The 19047-nt window shown below is 34.2% G+C and overlaps 4 protein-coding genes across 4 annotated transcripts; all 4 read left to right on the forward strand.

Moving 5' to 3' along the window:
• Positions 1–1640: 1640 nt before the first annotated feature.
• Positions 1641–4592, forward strand: LOC147534797 (glycosyl hydrolase 5 family protein-like). Its single transcript, XM_086650663.1, has 3 exons — positions 1641–2250; positions 3084–3678; positions 3876–4592. Exons 1-3 carry the CDS (start codon positions 1669–1671, stop codon positions 4310–4312), a joined length of 1614 nt encoding a protein of 537 aa, XP_086506789.1. The 5' UTR covers positions 1641–1668; the 3' UTR covers positions 4313–4592.
• LOC147534798 (glycosyl hydrolase 5 family protein-like) lies at positions 4433–6784 on the forward strand. The gene is made up of 3 exons (XM_086650665.1): positions 4433–5200; positions 5481–6075; positions 6265–6784. Exons 1-3 carry the CDS (start codon positions 4622–4624, stop codon positions 6687–6689), a joined length of 1599 nt encoding a protein of 532 aa, XP_086506791.1. The 5' UTR covers positions 4433–4621; the 3' UTR covers positions 6690–6784.
• A 754-nt stretch (positions 6785–7538) lies between these two features.
• On the forward strand, positions 7539–9731 carry LOC147534799 (glycosyl hydrolase 5 family protein-like). Its single transcript, XM_086650675.1, has 3 exons — positions 7539–8150; positions 8353–8947; positions 9158–9731. The coding sequence occupies exons 1-3, from the start codon at positions 7578–7580 to the stop codon at positions 9583–9585; spliced, it is 1596 nt and encodes a 531-aa protein (XP_086506801.1). The 5' UTR covers positions 7539–7577; the 3' UTR covers positions 9586–9731.
• Positions 9732–15427: 5696 nt separating this feature from the next.
• Positions 15428–17252, forward strand: LOC147534800 (putative membrane-associated kinase regulator 2). Its single transcript, XM_086650794.1, has 2 exons — positions 15428–16764; positions 16879–17252. The coding sequence occupies exons 1-2, from the start codon at positions 15708–15710 to the stop codon at positions 16983–16985; spliced, it is 1164 nt and encodes a 387-aa protein (XP_086506920.1). The 5' UTR covers positions 15428–15707; the 3' UTR covers positions 16986–17252.
• Positions 17253–19047: the final 1795 nt, after the last annotated feature.

Genomic DNA, 19047 nt, shown 5'->3' on the forward strand with positions numbered 1-19047 from the left:
CGGATACTATATACTACACCCTTAGCGCAGAGATATCCCATATCTTATTTCTGTTTTGGACTCGCGGCGTACAAAAGCCCAGTCTCGATAGTCCATGTGCAACCCAACTTTTAGGAATGGGTTGGCCGTTGGTGTTGGGTTATGGTATGTTAGTAAGATCACAAAAATGATTTAGGATCTGAAATTATTCCATTCAAAACAAACTTTGTTTTTCATCTGATTACAACCAAACTTTGGGTCAATTTGATTTAGAATGAATCCGAATCACATAAGAAAGAACACCACCCAAACTTTTGATATGGGGCACAAGGCTTTAACACATGATACATTTGGAATAAATAATTTGTATGAACTATTGTAGTGGTGGTGGAAAATGTTGATTCCTTGGCAAAACAGAAAGAGAAGAACAAGTCAATATTTCTTTTAGAGAAAGGAGACCCATTTTTGTTTTTTTTGAGAAATCGACTCCATTTTTTGTCTGTGAATTAAATTTGGAAGATTCAAAGTTTTGGAATTTATGTCGCTACTTTCGACTACTTGGGCAAGCAAGTGTTGACAAAAAGGAGACACATTGAAAACAATATTTTCTAAGCAAATAGAAAATGGATGGTATTTTCACAAAAAGAAGGTGGAAGTAAGAAAAGGCAAAAAGAAAATGGTTTGAGAGCAAAGATGGAAATTAGGTGGCAAGTCCAAGTAGCATGAGAACCAAAACTACAACCACATATGACACAAATATGTACCATGGTTTAAAAAATAGTGTAGTAACAAAAATGGAAATCGCTATTCTAGTCATGGTCTCGTTTTCCATAGTCTTTTTTCACTGTTCGAAAGGGTGTGCCTTCTAAATTTTGCAATTAGGCCTTGACTAAGTTAATAAATATATACTTACTAATACTTCAACCAAAGAAACTAATTGAACCTATTTGTACATTAATTTTGCCCGTCCATTTCAATAGTTAGGGTACCCCATGAATTAAGGGGCTAACTTGATCAATTCGGGCCTTTAGAGCATCTCCAATGCAACACTCAGTTTAAAAAACTCAAAGTGCCAAGTAGGATTTTTTCTCCAATGCAACACTCAATTTGAATCTCAATATGATGTGGCATCATTTAATGTTGAGATATCTCAAGAAGAAACTCAATATTTGAGATTTTTTTTTAGGATCTCAATGATCTCAATTGGCTACACAATATTAAAAGCAAATCTACCCATTTAGGAAATGAAATCTAAGTTATTATTAAGTATTTAGAGTGCTGCATTGGGGATGACTCATTATTCTAATCCAACCGATTACAATCTTTTTGCATCTAGAAGCACATGAACCAAGCAAGCAAAGCCGTACGATTGGAATCTGAAGTTAAGTGAATGTACCAGTAGTATATGCATATACATATATATATATTTGAATATTAAAAGCAAATATACCCATTTAGGAAATGAAATCTAAGTTATTATTAAGTATTTAGAGTGCTGCATTGGGGATGACTCATTATTCTAATCCAACCGATTACAATCTTTTTGCATCTAGAAGCACATGAGCCAAGCAAGCAAAGCCGTACGATTGGAATCTGAAGTTAAGTGAATGTACCAGTAGTATATGCATATACATATATATATTTGAAGTATTGGTTTGGTTGTTTTGAGAATCATTTTTTTACAAGAAAATGAAGGTGATTTCCTTACAAATTATTCTATTGTCTTTTCTTTTCTTCTTGGGTTCTCTTGTTAATTCATATCCACTCTCGACGAATGGAAGATGGGTAATAGACACAAAGACGGGCAATCGGGTTAAATTTCATTGTGTTAATTGGGCTTCACATATGCAACCCATGGTAGTCGAAGGACTCGACAAGAAACCATTAAAACATATAATCAATTCGATTTCTTCCTTAGGTTTCAATTGTGTCCGACTTACTTGGTCTACTTACATGTTCACGAAAAATTATTACGCGAATTTAACTGTCGGTCAATCATTTGAGTCATTGAAGCTTACCGAAGCGAAGAATGGGATAGCTAAGAATAACCCGTCCTTGTTGAACTTACGTGTAATTGAAGCGTATGAGTTGGTCGTCGATGAACTTGGTAAGGAGGGGATCATGGTTGTGGTTGATAACCATGTTAGTAAGCCACAATGGTGTTGTGATAATAATGATGGAAATGGGTTCTTTGGGGACAAGTATTTTGATCCAAATGAATGGTTACTTGGTTTGTCCACAGTAGCTAAACGGTTCATTGGAAAATCTCAGGTTTGTACAATTTTTTGTATTCCATTTTCTTCGATGACTCGATCAATTTTAAACAATTATCTTGTATTACAAATGATGATTTTCATATTGTTTGTTTCAAATGCTCATACAACTTCAACACCTACTAAAAGGTTTTCAAGAGTATTTTGTCAATTTGCAACTGCTAAAAGAATTTCATTCCATCCTTGATTCTAGAACAACTTTTTAATAGGGTTAATTAGGGGTATGAGATATTAATTTATTTTTTTAATTATTTTATATTGATCATTAAATGTCGAGGAGACACGAGCCACAGAGTTGGACGTAAATCATCCAAAAACAAAAGTAAATTTACATAGTGCAAACTAAAGCTTATCAGTTTAAATGGAATAAATCCTAACTATTATTATTCACACAAGAAATAGTAGAGAACGAGACGAAGAGGAGTAATTTAAGTATTTAATCCAGTGAAGAAGTTGTGTCATCAACGTCTCAATTTTTTTTTTCGAAATTATTCATTTCTCTGCATAATGTCTACCAAATTGCAGAAGCTAGGGCTATAGAATAGAATTGAGTAACAAATAACTTAATGTATCAAGTCAAGCCAATGGTAGTTACGATTATGACATTCATCTGAACAAATTTTCATTAAAAAAGCGAGATTGCAGAAAAACTCTGAAACGAATATTTAACAGTTATAGCAGTAAAACAATCCATTTTTTATAAGGAATATAAAACTAGAAGTAGCCGTTTATATTTTCGATAGACTGTATTCCACTTTATTAAATTTGACTTGACAATATTTATCATAACTACTAAGTTTGTTTCAATGAGACAAATATTGATATTCACAGGTTGTGGGAGTGAGCATGAGAAATGAGCTAAGAGGTCCAAGACAATCGGTGGCAGATTGGTACCAATATGTCACTCAAGGAGCTGCTCAAATCCATAAAGATAACCCTAATGTACTTGTTATTATTTCAGGATTGAATTATGACACAGACTTGAGTTTCTTAAAAAATAGAAGTCTCAGTGTTAACTTAGAAGACAAGTTGGTATTTGAAGGGCATTGGTACTCTTTTAGTGCAGGAAGAGAAAAGAATTGGGAGTTACAACCTGGTCGAGAATGCGCAACGACTATGTCGGAAGTTGATAGTCGATTTGGATTTGTGGTGGAAGATAAGAACCCGGTTCCTCTATTTTTAAGTGAATTTGGTGCTGACCAACAAGGAACTAACTCGGCTGATAACCAGTACTTAACTTGTTTTCTAGCTTACGCGGCCACGAAGGATTTAGATTGGGCATTATGGGCTTTGCAAGGAAGCTACTATATAAGGGACACAAATGTTGGCATTGAAGAAACATATGGTGTATTGGATGCAAACTGGAACCAACCTAGGAACCCTAATTTTAAAGACAAGTATAGTTTAATCAGAGAAATGTTGATAGGTATGTTAATATCATTCTATTTCTATACTATGCAACATAGGAAAGATGTGGTTTGAGTCATACTTTACGCGACAGTCCTAAAAAACTGTTGTTTATATTGACCTTCAGCAACATTTTTGGTTCAAAAGTGTGGCCTTAAATCTTGAGCAATATATGATTATATGTAGTAATCTAAGATATATTACTTGTTATTGCAGATCCCAAATTAAGCTTGCCAACAAATTACATATTGTATCACCCATTGAGTGGACGTTGCGCGCTGGTTGACAACAACCACAACATTCAACTAAACGGGTGTCAGAAACGAAGCCATTGGAGTTATAGTGGTGACGGAACTCAGATAAAACTGATAGGGACATCAATGTGCTTAAAGGTGGTCAAGGATGGAACTTCTGTGTCAGTTTCTACCGATTGTAATAGCAAACAGAGTACATGGAGCTTAGTTTCAAGTTCGAAATTGCGTATAGGAACAATAGATGAACAAGGAAAACCCCTATGCTTAGAGAATAATCCGACGACTGATTCTTCTTCGCTTTTGACTAAGGAGTGTTTGTGCCTCTCAGACGATAAATATTGTCATGTGAATCCTGGAAATCAATGGTTTAAATTGATTCCAACAAACTTTCTATATTAAATATAAGTGTAGGATTGCTTTCTCTTTGTAATTCAATTTCGAAAAAAAAAACAGTAAGGATATATCTACTGTGTTCAGATCAAAGATATATAATAACCGAACCCAAACCGACCCGTTTTCAACCTTAATAAGTGTTTCACCACACATGCCTTCTATGTGATGAAGCAAGTAGGTAAAGGTACTTATTTCATGGGCAGATTAAGTTTACCAGTTCCATAATAACAACATAGATGTATATGCATAATGTATCAATACTATTGGATCCTAGCTTCAGATCTCACCTTCCATTATTCTCTTGTTTGATTGAAAATGGTGATATCCTTGAAAACCATTACCATCCTTTCTTTGTTCACGTTTGAGTTTCTTGTTAATTCACTTCCACTGTCAACAAATGGAAGATGGGTGGTAGATTCGGCAACGGGTAACCGTATTAAGCTTCGTTGTGTAAATTTACCGTCACATTTAGATCCTATGGTAGTAGAAGGGCTAGACAAGCAACCGCTAGCAAAGATAATCGATTCCATGTCTTCATTGGGTTTTAATTGTGTTCGACTAACGTGGGCAGTCCGAATGTTCACAAACATAAGTAACAATTTTTTAACAGTTGATCGATCGTTTGAATCTTTAGGTCTAAACGGTGCGAGAAAAGGAATAGGAAAGAACAATCCATCTTTCTTGAATTTTACGTTACTTGAAGCATATGACTCCGTTGTTGATGAGCTTGGTAAGAAAGGGATTATGGTTGTTCTTGATAACCATGTCAGTAAGCCTCAATGGTGTTGTTCTGAAAATGATGGAAATGGTTTCTTTGGGGACAAGTACTTCGATCCGATGGAATGGCTAGAAGGTCTAAGGATAGTGGCTTCCCGTTACAAGCATAAACCACAGGTTTGTCAATTACGAAGTTTTCCGAAGAATAGTTGGTGAAAGTATGTAGGTAGATGATGTCACATCGATCTCAAACCAAGACTTTGAGTGTCAGTCCAGGGAAAAGAAGCATTTTCCATATAAGAGAACTTGAAATATAAGTTAAACTTGTTTCCAACAAGTACTAGAGTAAAATTTTGTTTTAGCTAATGTTATATTCATGGTCCCCTTTCTCAAAGATCTTAACCCTAAATTTTTGTTGGGTCTAGTCTTAACCTAGAAAATGTGATTTTTGTCACAGGTTGTAGGAATGAGCATTCGGAATGAACTTCGTGGGTCACGACAAAATGTTGAAGATTGGCACAGATATGTTAGTCGTGGAGCAGCATTAGTCCACGAAATGAACCCGAATGTACTTATCATTGTTTCAGGTTTGAGTTATGATTCAAATTTAAGCTTCTTAAAAGCAAGACCTCTACGAGTTAATTTAGGAAACAAGCTAGTCTATGAAGCACATTGGTACGCGACTACTAATGGCCGAAAAAAACACTGGAAGGTAGAACCTAGCCAAATATGTGACACTACGATGAGAGAGTTTGATAACAAAGCTTGGTTTTTAACCATGGGCAACAATCCGATTCCTTTATTTTTGAGTGAATTTGGTGTTGATCAAAGAGGTGTTAGCCTAGCTGACAACAATTTCTTAAGCTGTTTTCTTGCTTATGCGGCGGAAAGGGACGTCGATTGGGCGTTATGGGACTTGCCAGGAAGTTATTACATAAGGAACAGAGTTGTTGATATGGAAGAAACATATGGTGTTTTGGATAAAAATTGGAACCATACTAGGAGCCCTAATTTTAAAGAGAGGTATAAGATTATTCAAGAAATGTTGCAAGGTGTGTTTGTTATTTGCATTTTTTTCCTTTTCCCCTTGGTGTAACATGGTATTAAACAAATATTTGTCACACTTTCAAGAAAAGTGTGGTTTGTAAAAGAAAGACCTCAGTATTAACAAATTAAGTTAGTAGTTTTGATTGGTTATATGATTCTTTTTATCCAAAACTAACCCTTATTATTTCATGCAGATCCTAGATCCAAAGTTTCAACATATCAAATTTTGTATCACCCACTGACTGGACGTTGCGTTTTGGTTGATGAGAAGAACAATATTCAACTAACCGATTGTCAAAAACGAAGCCATTGGAGTTACAACGGCAACGGAACTCAAATAAAATTGATGGGCTCATCAAAGTGTTTGAAGGTTGTCAAAACTGGGCTTTCGGTGGGGCTTTCCACAGACTGCTCTAGTAATCAGAGTATTTGGAAGATGGTTTCAAGTCCAAAACTAATTTTAGCTGCAAAAGATGAACAAGGAAGATCTCTTTGCTTAGTGAACTCTTCAAATTCTTCTGCAATTTTAACTAAGGAATGTATGTGCCTCACAGATGGTCAATGCCAAGAGAATCCTGAGACTCAGTGGTTTAAGCTAATTCCTAGCAATATCAAATAAAGACCTTTTACTAGTTTCTTAGGGAGAAATTGATTGGTTTATTAAATTTATGTTATCTTTTGAGATGAAGTAATCTTTAGTTCTTCTTCTTATCATTAGAGAGTTATTAGTCTTTACTCATGGAATTCATGGTCTCGGCCTACAACTCGCGAAAGTTAGCTTGTTTTTGGGTAATTATTGGGAAATCCTTCTTTAGGGCGTATAATTTTACAAAATTTTATATTAACTTACCATTTCAATTTGTCACACTCTGATCCCATTTGACTTAAACAAAAATGGTCATTCAAAATTTTCCTATATGTTTCATGTTAAGGCTTTTCTGTTGAATAGCCACTATTACTAAACTCGCGAACTGGCCTATCGCCCAAATACTTGAATTTTCGGGCGAAGGGATCATACCATCCGGAGGATTCTCCTTTTCACATTCATTCTACAGGACAAAAACGATTTTTATTAGGGTTTGCTAGTGGCTGGAAACCACACCTTGATCCTATCGCTTGCTTGGTCGGTCACTGATCAACCACTAACAAAATTAGGTCAAGCAAAATAACTTTTCTGTACAAAAATTAAAGGGAGTTATTCTCTCTGTACCATTGGAGCATATATAGACCCTGGCAAATGGTGAGGCTAATTACTATCCCACTTCTTTAGGGATATAAGCTATTTTTCAAGATTCCTTTATCCATTATTAGTTTATGATAATTGTCCATTGAAAATCATTTCAACTACCCATACCTATATTTATAACATCTCAATTAATGGATTACAACAAATTTTCAAAAAGTTGTTTCTATTGATGATCAATTCTTCATTACTTATCACAAATTAACAACTATAAATACTTACACATTGGTTCTTGTTTTTCCATTCAAGTACTTGATTAGCAAAATGCATTTGCAAACAATCTTCTTACTTTCAATTTTTTTCTTCGGGTCTCTTGCCAATTCGCTTCCGTTGTCAACGAATGGAAGATGGATAGTGGATGATGCAACAGGTAATCGTGTGAAGCTTCGTTGCGCTAATTGGCCGGGGCACATGGAAACTTTGTTGGTGTTAGGACTAAACAAGAAACCCTTAGGAGATATTATTGATTCGCTTCCTCTTTTAGGTCTCAATTGTGTTAGACTAACATATTCCATTTATATGTTCACAAACATAAGCAATGAAAAATTGACAGTTACTCAATCGTTCCAATCGTTAGGTCTCGAAAAGGAGATAGATGGAATAGCTATGAACAATCCAACTTTTCCAAACTTAACGGTTCATGAAGCGTACGATGCAGTTGTCGATGAGCTAGGTAAGAAGGGTATCATGGTTGTGCTTGATAACCATGTTAGTAAGCCACAATGGTGTTGTGATAATAATGATGGAAATGGGTTCTTTAGAGACAAGTATTTTAATCCAAAGGAATGGCTAAAAGGTTTAACCATAGTAGCCAACCGGTACAAGGATAAATCACAGGTTTGTTTTTCGTTACTTATAATGTTATACATGAATTTATGTACACAAATTTTAATTTCTTAACCTCATTTATACCTTTTTTTCTTAAATGTACATGTTTTCGAATGCTAGAAACACCTAGAAGACTAGTCCCCTTTTAACCCTAACTCTTTCGACATGTCTACATTTATCGAAAATGTGAAGTAAACTATCTATGTAACAGGTTGTGGCAATGAGCCTACGGAATGAACTACGGGGACCAGGGCAAAACATGAGAGATTGGTACCGATATGTCGGTCAAGGAGCAAGACGGGTACACAAAATGAATCCGAAAGTACTTGTCATTATTTCAGGTTTGAATTACGATACAGAATTGGATTTCTTAAGAGTACGTCCTCTAAGATTGAATGTAGGTAAGAAACTAGTTTTCGAAGCACATTGGTATTCATTTTCTAATGGAAGAAACAAAGATTGGGCTGAAAAACCACATCAGACATGTGCTCTTACAATGAAAGAATTCGATAACCAAGCGTGGTTCTTAGCTACGGACAAGAAACCATTTCCTTTATTCGTTAGTGAATTTGGTGTGGATCAACGAGGGGCGAACGTAGGCGATAACAAGTTCTTAAGTTGTTTTCTTGCTTATGCTGGGGAAAGGGACTTAGATTGGGCATTATGGGCCTTCCAAGGGACCTATTACTTGCGAGATGGAATTGTTGATATGGAAGAAACTTATGGTGTTCTGGATACCAATTGGAACCCAAGAAACCCTAATAATTTCAAAGAAAAGTTTAGCATCATTCTTGATATGTTGCAAGGTATGCTTACTTTTGTGCATTTTTTTCTTTCATTCTATTTGGTGCACCATTTAGATTTGTGGTTTAAGTCACACTTTTACTCACACTTTTTTGAAAAATACCACATTAATTCCCAAATTTGTTACCTATGTATGAAAAGACTGTGGTCTTCAATAGTTTTTTAAAGGGCCCAACACCCTCTAGCTAACTAAACTTAATTATTTCTTGCAGATCCTGAATCAAAACAGTCAACCAATCAAATATTGTACCACCCGTTGAGCGGACGTTGTGTTTTTGTTGATGAGAAAAACAATATTCAACTAACCAACTGTGAGAAACGAAGCCATTGGACTCATGTCGGCGATGGATCTCCAATAAAATTGATGGGTACATCAATGTGTTTGAAGGTTGTCAAGGACGGACTACCAGCCACGCTTTCGACAGATTGTTCTAGTAATCAAAGCATTTGGAAGACTGTATCAAGTCCAATGTTACATTTATCAGCAACAAATGAACAAGGAAAATCACTTTGCTTGGAGAACAATCCTTCAAATTCATCTGCAATTTTAACCAAGGAATGTACATGCCTCACAGATGATCAGTGTCAAGATAATACTGAGACTCAATGGTTTAAGTTGATTCCAACAAATGTCAAATAAGTAATTTACATGTCTAAAGTAGTTTTTTAGTCTGAATCCAAATGAGATTCATGTTTATGTTCACATTTCAAATATAATGCAAGACTGTATGCATAATTTTATCTCTTCAACAAAATCAAATATACTTTCTTCTTTTCTCATTCAAACATATTTTATAGTTTAAAACTTATACTACATTTTATAGTGTGGTACGTCATCCTTACCTCTAGCATGACCCTGTAGGTAACACAAGTAACCAGAGAGGAGGTTGGATGTATAATAATTACCTCTGCCTGCCTGACTGCATACTTGTAGACGTTGTAGTCATATCTCCATGCAGTTTCAAACTTTCAATTCAGTGGTGTTGATGAGACAGAGAGAGACACCAACCCAAGTCTATGATGATCAAGGACTTGCTTTCTTTTTCGATTGGACTGTTCAAAACACATGGAATTTGTCCACCTTTTAATTTTGTTTTTAACTAGAATCTCTTCCGAAAAGAAATCCAATTTTTCATTTACATAAATAGTTTATTTAGGCAAATTTTGATTCATTTAAATCAAATATAAACAGAGTGATTAGATAGGATATTATCTATTCTAAAAAGAAATCCAATTTTTCTCTTGTTTCTATTTCGTTATATAATGTTGGATTGGAATGTCCAAATAGAACGATGATATACGATCGAAATCAGACTAGCTGAGTCAGATTTCACCCAAATTTATGAAAAGGGAGAATTAAATGCCAAATCAATCCATACACATCATATTTTAGACGAAATTCATTTGTACACGTCAAATGTTAACGGAAATTCATCTTGGCTTTAGGTCGTCTTAACATTTTTATTTTGATATGTTTTTTTTTTTATTCCGTGACCGCTTTCGGTAGTCTTGACACTCCCCACCGGGATTGAATTAAATAACATGAGACCTACAGTAGACCGTTCGAAGGCACTTGGAATTGGACCTTACTAGGGGTTGTTCAAGCCCCTCAATACGGGTCACTATAGACCCTCCCTTTTGTTTTTGGAATACTTTAACAATGGTTTTGGTCAAAGTGTCATAAATAGGATGACGTACGTATCTTGTAAGCCCTCCTCTAGCCTCATCAGTGAAAATTGAATCATGGCCAAAAATGTATTACCAGTTTTGGTGGTGTTGTTGTTTGATAAGACATTCAAATTAATGATGAATGGTGATCAGAGAATCTTTACTTGATTTGTTTAGGGATTGGATGGTTACCATCGGTCCTAATAAGGATTCTAGGGTTACAGTTTGAATGACCCAATTGTGTTACTTGTCGGCCCTAAACTCCTCTTCTAGTAGATTAGATAGATATTCGTTGTTAATTCAGGATATTTCTCATGACATTCCTTAACATAAGAATCATTAACGTCATTTCAAAATACTAATTCTCGTATTTGCAACCAAGTTTTGGCCAAATTGTCAATTTGACCCTCAGTCTTGTACAATGCACTAATTAACCCCTCTTTCAACGCCTACTTTTTTTTTCTTCTATCAGTTCACCTCAATTAATGATGGTTTCGAAGATTTGTACTTTTCATCCTTACATAAGTCAGGCAATAATCTATACGGTGACTTAAATATATTCAATTTAAATTTTAATACTAACTGATGACTCGATCATTGCTCACTGGTTCATTCTCTCTTTGTATGAAAGAGAGTGAAACCTAATACTGATCTTCAATAGTTAAGTCATTCTTGTGTAGGCCTATAACTTCTGACATCAAAATTTAGATGAATAAGAGAAGCTATCTATTGATGCCTTTCACAATAGTCTTGGACTCAACATACAAAGATGACTTAATATGAGTCAAATGACTCGGTCAAGCAACAGTCATGGAACCAGTAGAACTGGTCAGAAGTAAAAGATGAGAAAAAAAAAAAGGACAAAAGCACTAAATGGTCAGCAAAAATCAATTTATGTAATTTGACCAAGAATGTCAAACTTTACAGAGTGTGGAACTTTAATAGTGGAAAAGGAAAAGAAAAAATGACCAAAATGGGTCAATTGGAAAAAAAAGAAAGGGTAAAGAAAAAAAATGATAACAAAAAGTGGGTAAAGCCAAAATCTAAAGCTAAAAAAAAAGTCCAATTTAAGACTTTAATGATCTTTTGTGTCCTAAACCATTTCCCAGGCTAAGACATCACAAGAGTTAAGTGATGGAGTGAGGACTGAGGAGTACCTTTTTCTTTTCTTTATTCGATAATCCATGTTTAGTTTTCTTTATTTCTTAATCCATGTTTAGTGGGCGGGTGAATGTAATGACCGATTTTATCTGTATATTATTTTATGGCAGTTATTTTAAGGACACAAAAAGAATTTAGATTACAAAGTTTTTGATAGAAAAAAAAAAACAAAATTCTTATATTTTTCTTAAATTTCCACCGCCTCCTTTTTCATTACACATATGAGAGTGACGGTGGACTTCTCTAATTTTTTTTTTTGTTGAAATGATGGACTTCTCTAATTGGTACCCTTTAAATTTTAATTTTTGTGAGTGGTTAAATTTTTTCTCTTGTTTTAAAAAAGATATGTGAGTATCTTTAAAATTTAACTCCAATTGTCATTACATTTCAATGATATCGATACATTTTTAATATAATATGCAATAAATCATGAATTTAGATAATTACTGTTATCGCTAATTATAACATCTTGAATCCTAAAGGTATATAAAAACCCTTAAAGCCATTCTAGGGGGGCTGAAAGCCCATCTACTTCTACTTTATTTATTGTCTATAGGGAAATTTTAAAAGGCCCCCCCGTTTTTGTTAAAAGGCCTCCCCGCTAAAAGCGTCCCTCATTATAACCCATTTGGTTATAGGGCCCCCTCTACAAAAGAACACCTCCTTCATCAATATTGGACCAAACGGCAAAGTTAACGCCGTTAGGTCAAACTTAACCCAAGACCGGTGATGTTGACCACGCCACATCATCATCTTCTCCGGCAGGGTCGCTGGCCGGCGACCTTCAAAATTTTTTTTTTTTTTTTATTCTCTCTCTTCTCTCTCTCTCTAAAAACAAAATTTTTTTTTTTTTAAAACTCTCTCTAGATCTGTAGAGAGAGAGAGAGTTTAAAAAAAAAAAATTGTTTTTAGAGAGAGAATAAAAAAAAATATATTTTGAAGGTCGCCGGCCGGAAGTTTGGCCGGTCGGCGACCCTGCTGGAGAAGATGATGATGTGGCGTGGTCAAATGATGTGGCAGAGAGAGAAAATGAGATGGAGGAGAGAAAATGTGGGTGAAATACACCTTTAAAGGGGTTTTTTTCCACCCATTCAAAGAGGGGGGCCCTTTAACCAAGCTAAGTCAAAGGTTTTTTACTAAGTCAACGAGCGTTGACCATGGGGAGGCCTTTTAACAAAAACGGGGAGGCCTTTTAAAATCATGCTAGAGTTACTTAGAGAATGACTTAGAGGATGACATAATGACGTGGAATTCACTAAAAGACAAGGTTTTTCAAAGTTTGACTAAGGTGGGGCCGCTTTTGTTTCCAAATGAGGAAACATGTCATCTTCTAAGTACCAAATTCTAAGTCACTCCATCATTTCTACGTCATTATGCCATCTCTAAGTCATACTCTAAGTAACTCTAGCATCTCTCCATTAATTTATATCTAACCTGTAACAAAATATAACGTTTTTAGGAGAAATTTGTTGCGCATGAAAGTATACCTAAACACTCTTCTTGATTTTCTTGGTAATATGAGCATAACAACTTGTTACATTCTCTAGGTTAATTTCAGTGGGTATGAGGCAGCCACGATGAGAGAGATAATTAGTGGTTCATTATAGTGTCAAAGTTCATAAATCCATCCCAATTGCTTTGGAAAATTTGATCTCCAAGTAAGGACCATTTACCCAATATTCAAGTACCAATGACCCACAATTTGATTTGTGGGTGTGGACCAATGAGGATATTTCATCAAAAAAGACAGTGTGATCCTTTACTACTACTACTACAAAAGTCTCACTCTTTTTTGTTATCAAGGATGCAACAAAGAAAAAAAAGTGAACAAATTGTTAATATTTGTACAATATATACATCCATATCTTTTTCTTTTTTGTTGAGGGGACCGTTGTATCTTATTACATACCAAAACAAATACTCTCTTGTCCATTTTTGTGGTAAATTTCTCACGTTTTGCAATGTTAATAGCAATAAAAAATATAAAGTTTGAGTCAATTTCCGACGACTATCTGAAACCTACGATCAGAATCTATAACTCTTGTGATTTCAATCGATCTGAGAACTCCCAATTCCGACGACTATCTGAAACCTACGATCAGAATCTATAACTCTTGTGATTTCAATCGATCTGAGAACTCCCATTTCCGACGACTATATGAAACCTACGATCAGAATCTATAACTCTTGTGATTTCAATCGATCTGAGAACTCCCAAAGGGAGGGAGAGAGATAACTCTTGATATAGTAATAAATGCTCATGTTTGTGTATTATTCTCAATAAGTATACGATACTTGTTAACCTAATTACTCCTATTGTGTTAAAATTAAGGGATATTGACATATTGTATTAGGACTAAGTAGTGAGAACTTATATAGACTACATAGTGTTCTCGCAATAAGTTAATGAAACCAATACCAACTAAATTTGACTATAATAACCGAACCACTAGGTTGCTTATAAAATTTAGACTTTATTTTTTTTGTCAAGGAAAAATTTAGACTTTATGGCTAAACAAAAGAGAAAAAGAAGATTTTTGAAATTATTCTTTAGTTTTTCGTAAGCTTTAGGTTTTCATTTTTATCTATACTTGTTTCTTGCTTTCTCTTGTGACAAAGCTTTATACTTGTTTATTTGTGTGGAAAATCTACTAGACTTCTTTTGGGTAAAGTATCTGTCTATCATTTATTAGTTTTTCTGTGTTGCGTATCATTTACTAGTATGATATAGTTTACACAACATAAAATGAATCAATTAAATAAATGTGTAACTTTTGAGGTAAAACCAATATTAGAAATCAAGAGTCGTGGTTATACAATACTAACCAAAATATTTAGTAAAAATGTACAAAAGTATAATATAACTCCAATCTGTTTCATCTTTTCCATTTTATAAGCCAAAATATTACGGAAAAGAAGAAATCATTACGTACTACTCAATGGCAACAACAAAAGTCATTTGAAATCAAGTCAGATGATACATTTTTTTTTATTTTAAGAATTTTTAAGATTACTAAATTTATAATAAAAAATGTTAAAATATTAGTTTCTTTTTCAAATTTTAGATAACTTCACAACATCTTTAATAAAAAAAACTCTTACAGTAGCACTCTAATTAAAAGTGTATGCAATGGAAATTGAAATCTAACTAACAAATATTCTAGATTTACAAACTAATAGATACGTAAATATTTCATGAGCCTACAACCACAAACATCACCTAAGATTGTGCACGTAACGTCATTCTAAATATTTCATATTACAGACAGTGATTCTCTTTTCTAACAAAGACTCGAAAATCATAATGTTCAACGTTAGTACACCTTAAAGTTAAATAGATGAACTGACTAAACACTATAACCGTAATAAGTGACATAAATGAGTTTCACAAAGATCTTTAAATCATTCCCAATCTAACACTCAATTTTAAAAAAATTGAGATCATCCGTTCAAAGGATAATATCCAAATGCAACATAAATTTAAAAGTTATTTCCGTATAGACTGTACAATTATGGATGGGGCATCTTGCATCGGAGATACTGTTGAAAAGAGAGGTGGAAACAAACAAACAAACCCTTGTCATTGTTGACGTGTAACCCAACTCCAGGAGCACAGTATCTGCACTTGTAAAATCCATATAAATTGCAAGAAAACAAGAAACAATTTCAAAAAGAAGCAACAACACAACAAGCCCTAATCTTCAGAGTTCAGAGAGAGAGAGAGAAACAGAAAGAGAAAGTAGAGAGAGCCAGAGAGAGAGATCGTTACCACTCTTTTCTACCAGCCAAAAAGTTCTCTTACCTCTTCTCTTCTGCTGTCACCACCACCAGTCCACCACCAGTCCAACAACATTTTCAGTCTTCTCCTCAACAACCTTCTTAAACCTCCCCAAAACCCTAATCCCATTCCAAAACCCATTTCCTCTCTCTAAAATGGAACCCATCAACATATTGAAATTCTGGAGAACTTCCACTAATGCCACCGAAACAACAATCGGTGCCACCGACCACAGAAAGAATTTTGATGGTTACGACGGTTATGATCATGACGATGATGAAGGATCATTTTTTGATTTAGAATTTAATGATAACGACGGTGGGAAGAGAGAACAAAAGATTGAAACAAGTTATAGTGGTGAAGATGAAGGAGATACTGATTCAGCAGCTACAGATGATTGTGAAAGAGATTATGATTTTAGATGTAGAAAATTTGATCACAATCTCTCTCTTTCTCCTTCTGATGATCTTTTCTTTAAAGGTCGTCTTCTTCAGTTTGAACAATCACCATCTACATCTTCACCATCTTCATCTTCTTCATCATCATCTGAACCTAATAATTCCAAGCATAATCATCAATTAAATGTTTCCTTGTTCAGATCTGCAACCAAATTTCGTGTCTTCATGTTTGGATTAAAGAGAACTAAATCAGAGAAATTTGAAGAAATTAATGGCGGTTCTCCAACTATTCTGAAACAGAAATCACTAAGACAAACGAAATTTGAGATCTTACAGAAAATCAAAGTTGAAGAACTTCCGATTATGTCATTATTCAGTAGAGAAAACAGTCTGAGATTGAGAAACTCATCAGTAAAACAAACTAGTAGTTCTCTTTCCGAAGATCAAATTTCATCAGAATCAAAGAATTTGGGGAAAGAAGTAGTTCAGAAGTATTTGAAGTTGATTAAACCTATTTTAGTTAGGGTTTCAAAGAGATCTGGATCGAAATCAAGATTTTCCAGACCTTTAAACGGTGAATTTGAAGAAAAAGAAGAGATTCTTCTTAGTAGTACCTCAAGAACCCTAAAAAGTGGAAATTTACCATCTGGATTAAGAGTTGTTTGTAAACATTTAGGGAAAAGTAGATCTGCTTCATCTTCTTCTTCAGGTTCAATTTCTATTCCAACAATTCAAAGAAAAAATCTCCAAGAAGAAGATGGAATTCAAAGTGCAATTCTTTATTGCAAAAAATCGTTCAATAATTCTTCTAGAGGTATAAACAAATCAAAATCTTGAAGAATGTCTGTTTTTTAATCATATACTACTATATTAATTTAAGATTAAACTTAAACTAATCTTTTTTGTTTTTGTTTGGTTGAATTTTCAGATTCTACTTTGTTATCGAGATCTGTGAGTGATCCATCTCATGAGAAATCAATCTCTTATTTCAGAAATACTTCCATCTTCATCAAAGAAGAACAAGTATCTCTATAAACAGAGAAATCAGAGAAATCAATCGGATAATTAGATCTTTTTTGTTTGTGTGAAAACTTTAAGAGAAGTTATGAATCTTTCTTTCTCTCTCAAAAAATTTTAAGTATTTATGTTCAGAAATGAAAGTAATACTACTAGGTTTTATGCGTGTTATCTCTAAATTAATTTTTATTTTATCTATAGATTAGAGTAAATGAGAAGTTTTTTTTTTTTTTTTTGTTGAAATAGATAATGAGAAGTTAGTTGAAAAAGAAGAAGAATTTCAAAGATCTGAAAAGTAGTATTTGAGTAGTACTACTTTAATTGATTTTGTTTGGTGAGTTTTTTTTTCCCGCTCAATTTTCAAGGAAGAGGACGAAATTGAGTCTGTGTTTGGCAGTCAACACAAGGGTAAAGTAAGTATAGACAGAAATAGGTATAGTGAAAGCTTTTTCTAAAAGAAAAAGTTGAAACAGAAAAATTGAGAAGAGAGAGAGAAGAAAGGAAATGGTGACAGAAAAAATGGAGTGATGATACATACAAGGTCGAGAGTTCCACGCTTTCTTTTGAAAAAGGAAGGCCTTCAAGTGGAATAAGGTAAAAAAGTTTAACCCCTAAAAAAAAACGAGAATGGTAGTCTTTCGACCTCAATCTCGACAGAATCCTCACTAGGGTATAAGATCGGACCGATCTAATCGTCCTATAACGTATACCGGACGGAATCTAGCTAGGATAATGTCCATACATAATCCCATTTTCCAAAAGTTAACAATGATTTTCTACCGGATAAATATTTTGACATAATCTTAATAGGAATATATTATACTAGCAGGGTTGACGCAACGAAAAAGCTCAAAAGTCTTAGATCTTCGTCTAAAGACTAGAACACAAACTAAGAAGATTTAAACTAAAATACTGAACTTTATTGATTAAACTTAATGCATAAAATAATTCCTAGATTCCTATTCTATAGCCTTAGGGTTTCTTAACCTAATCAAATTCAAGTAACAACTTCTAAGAAAATAAATCACTAGAATCTCAAGAAAGTAAGAGATACCAAACTAAAACACTTACTAAAAATAATAAAAAATATATTAAAAGTCTGTTTTGAGGACCTTAACGATGGAATTTGACTCTCAAAGTGGACCGATTGTGGCGAAACGACAAGGAATGAGCTGGAGGTCATTTCGCACCGTCCCTCAAAGTTTCGTCCAATTCCGACACCCGTATCTTCGGTTTTGCCCGTTTTTTATCTGTCACCTTTATACTTGGCCGCATAAATTTCTTCCATATATTTTTCAACTAATTTCTCCAAATCAAGGTTTAAATGAGATGAAGTGCTTTTCTGTTCACATATTCTAGCCTGAACTCTGTTACGATATTAGGTTGGGTAGAGGTAGAGGATTACTTTTGTAGAAAATCCAAAAGAATTCAGATACAAGAAAATGGATATTGTATTATCTAAGGGTGATATAAAATCAGAAACATTAGAAAAATGTGTTTGTAGACTACAATCTCACACAACATTGTTGAATCAGGCTAAGGATGGACTCCATTGTAGGTTGGTCATGTAAAAACTACCCATTAGATGGCCTTGATATGACAACTTTTAATTTCCTGTGTCCATCATTCCATGGCATTCCACAAACAATGACGGATATACCATCATTCCATGGCATTCCACAAACAATGACGGATATAAACCCTCATTACAAGTAAACATCCACAACACCTCTCATTACAAGTAAACATCCACAACACCGTAAACACCAAAACCCATTTATAGCACAAATGTGTTTGGTTGTTTGTCTACATAATCAGACGTTATCAATTTTTTTTTACTTCAAAACGATCATTTAAGAACGTCTAGAGATATCTCAAATTTAAAAGTAAATGGATCCGAGTATGATGGGGCAGGTCAAATTTTATTTGGAAAATTTATTTATTTATTTATTTTTTTTTTTTTGTTAAGGATGGAAAATTTATTTTGGTCAAAGGACATTTATTCAAAAAGATGGATACCCCACTATGCAGACCAAAACAAACTCATTGGGAGAAATAAAAAAGTTTAGCACCATGTGTA

The sequence above is a fragment of the Eschscholzia californica genome, unplaced genomic scaffold (assembly GCF_041429995.1).
Source record: "Eschscholzia californica isolate CP2 unplaced genomic scaffold, dmEscCali1.0.p SCAF_6, whole genome shotgun sequence".
Classification (NCBI taxonomy): Eukaryota; Viridiplantae; Streptophyta; class Magnoliopsida; order Ranunculales; family Papaveraceae; genus Eschscholzia; species Eschscholzia californica.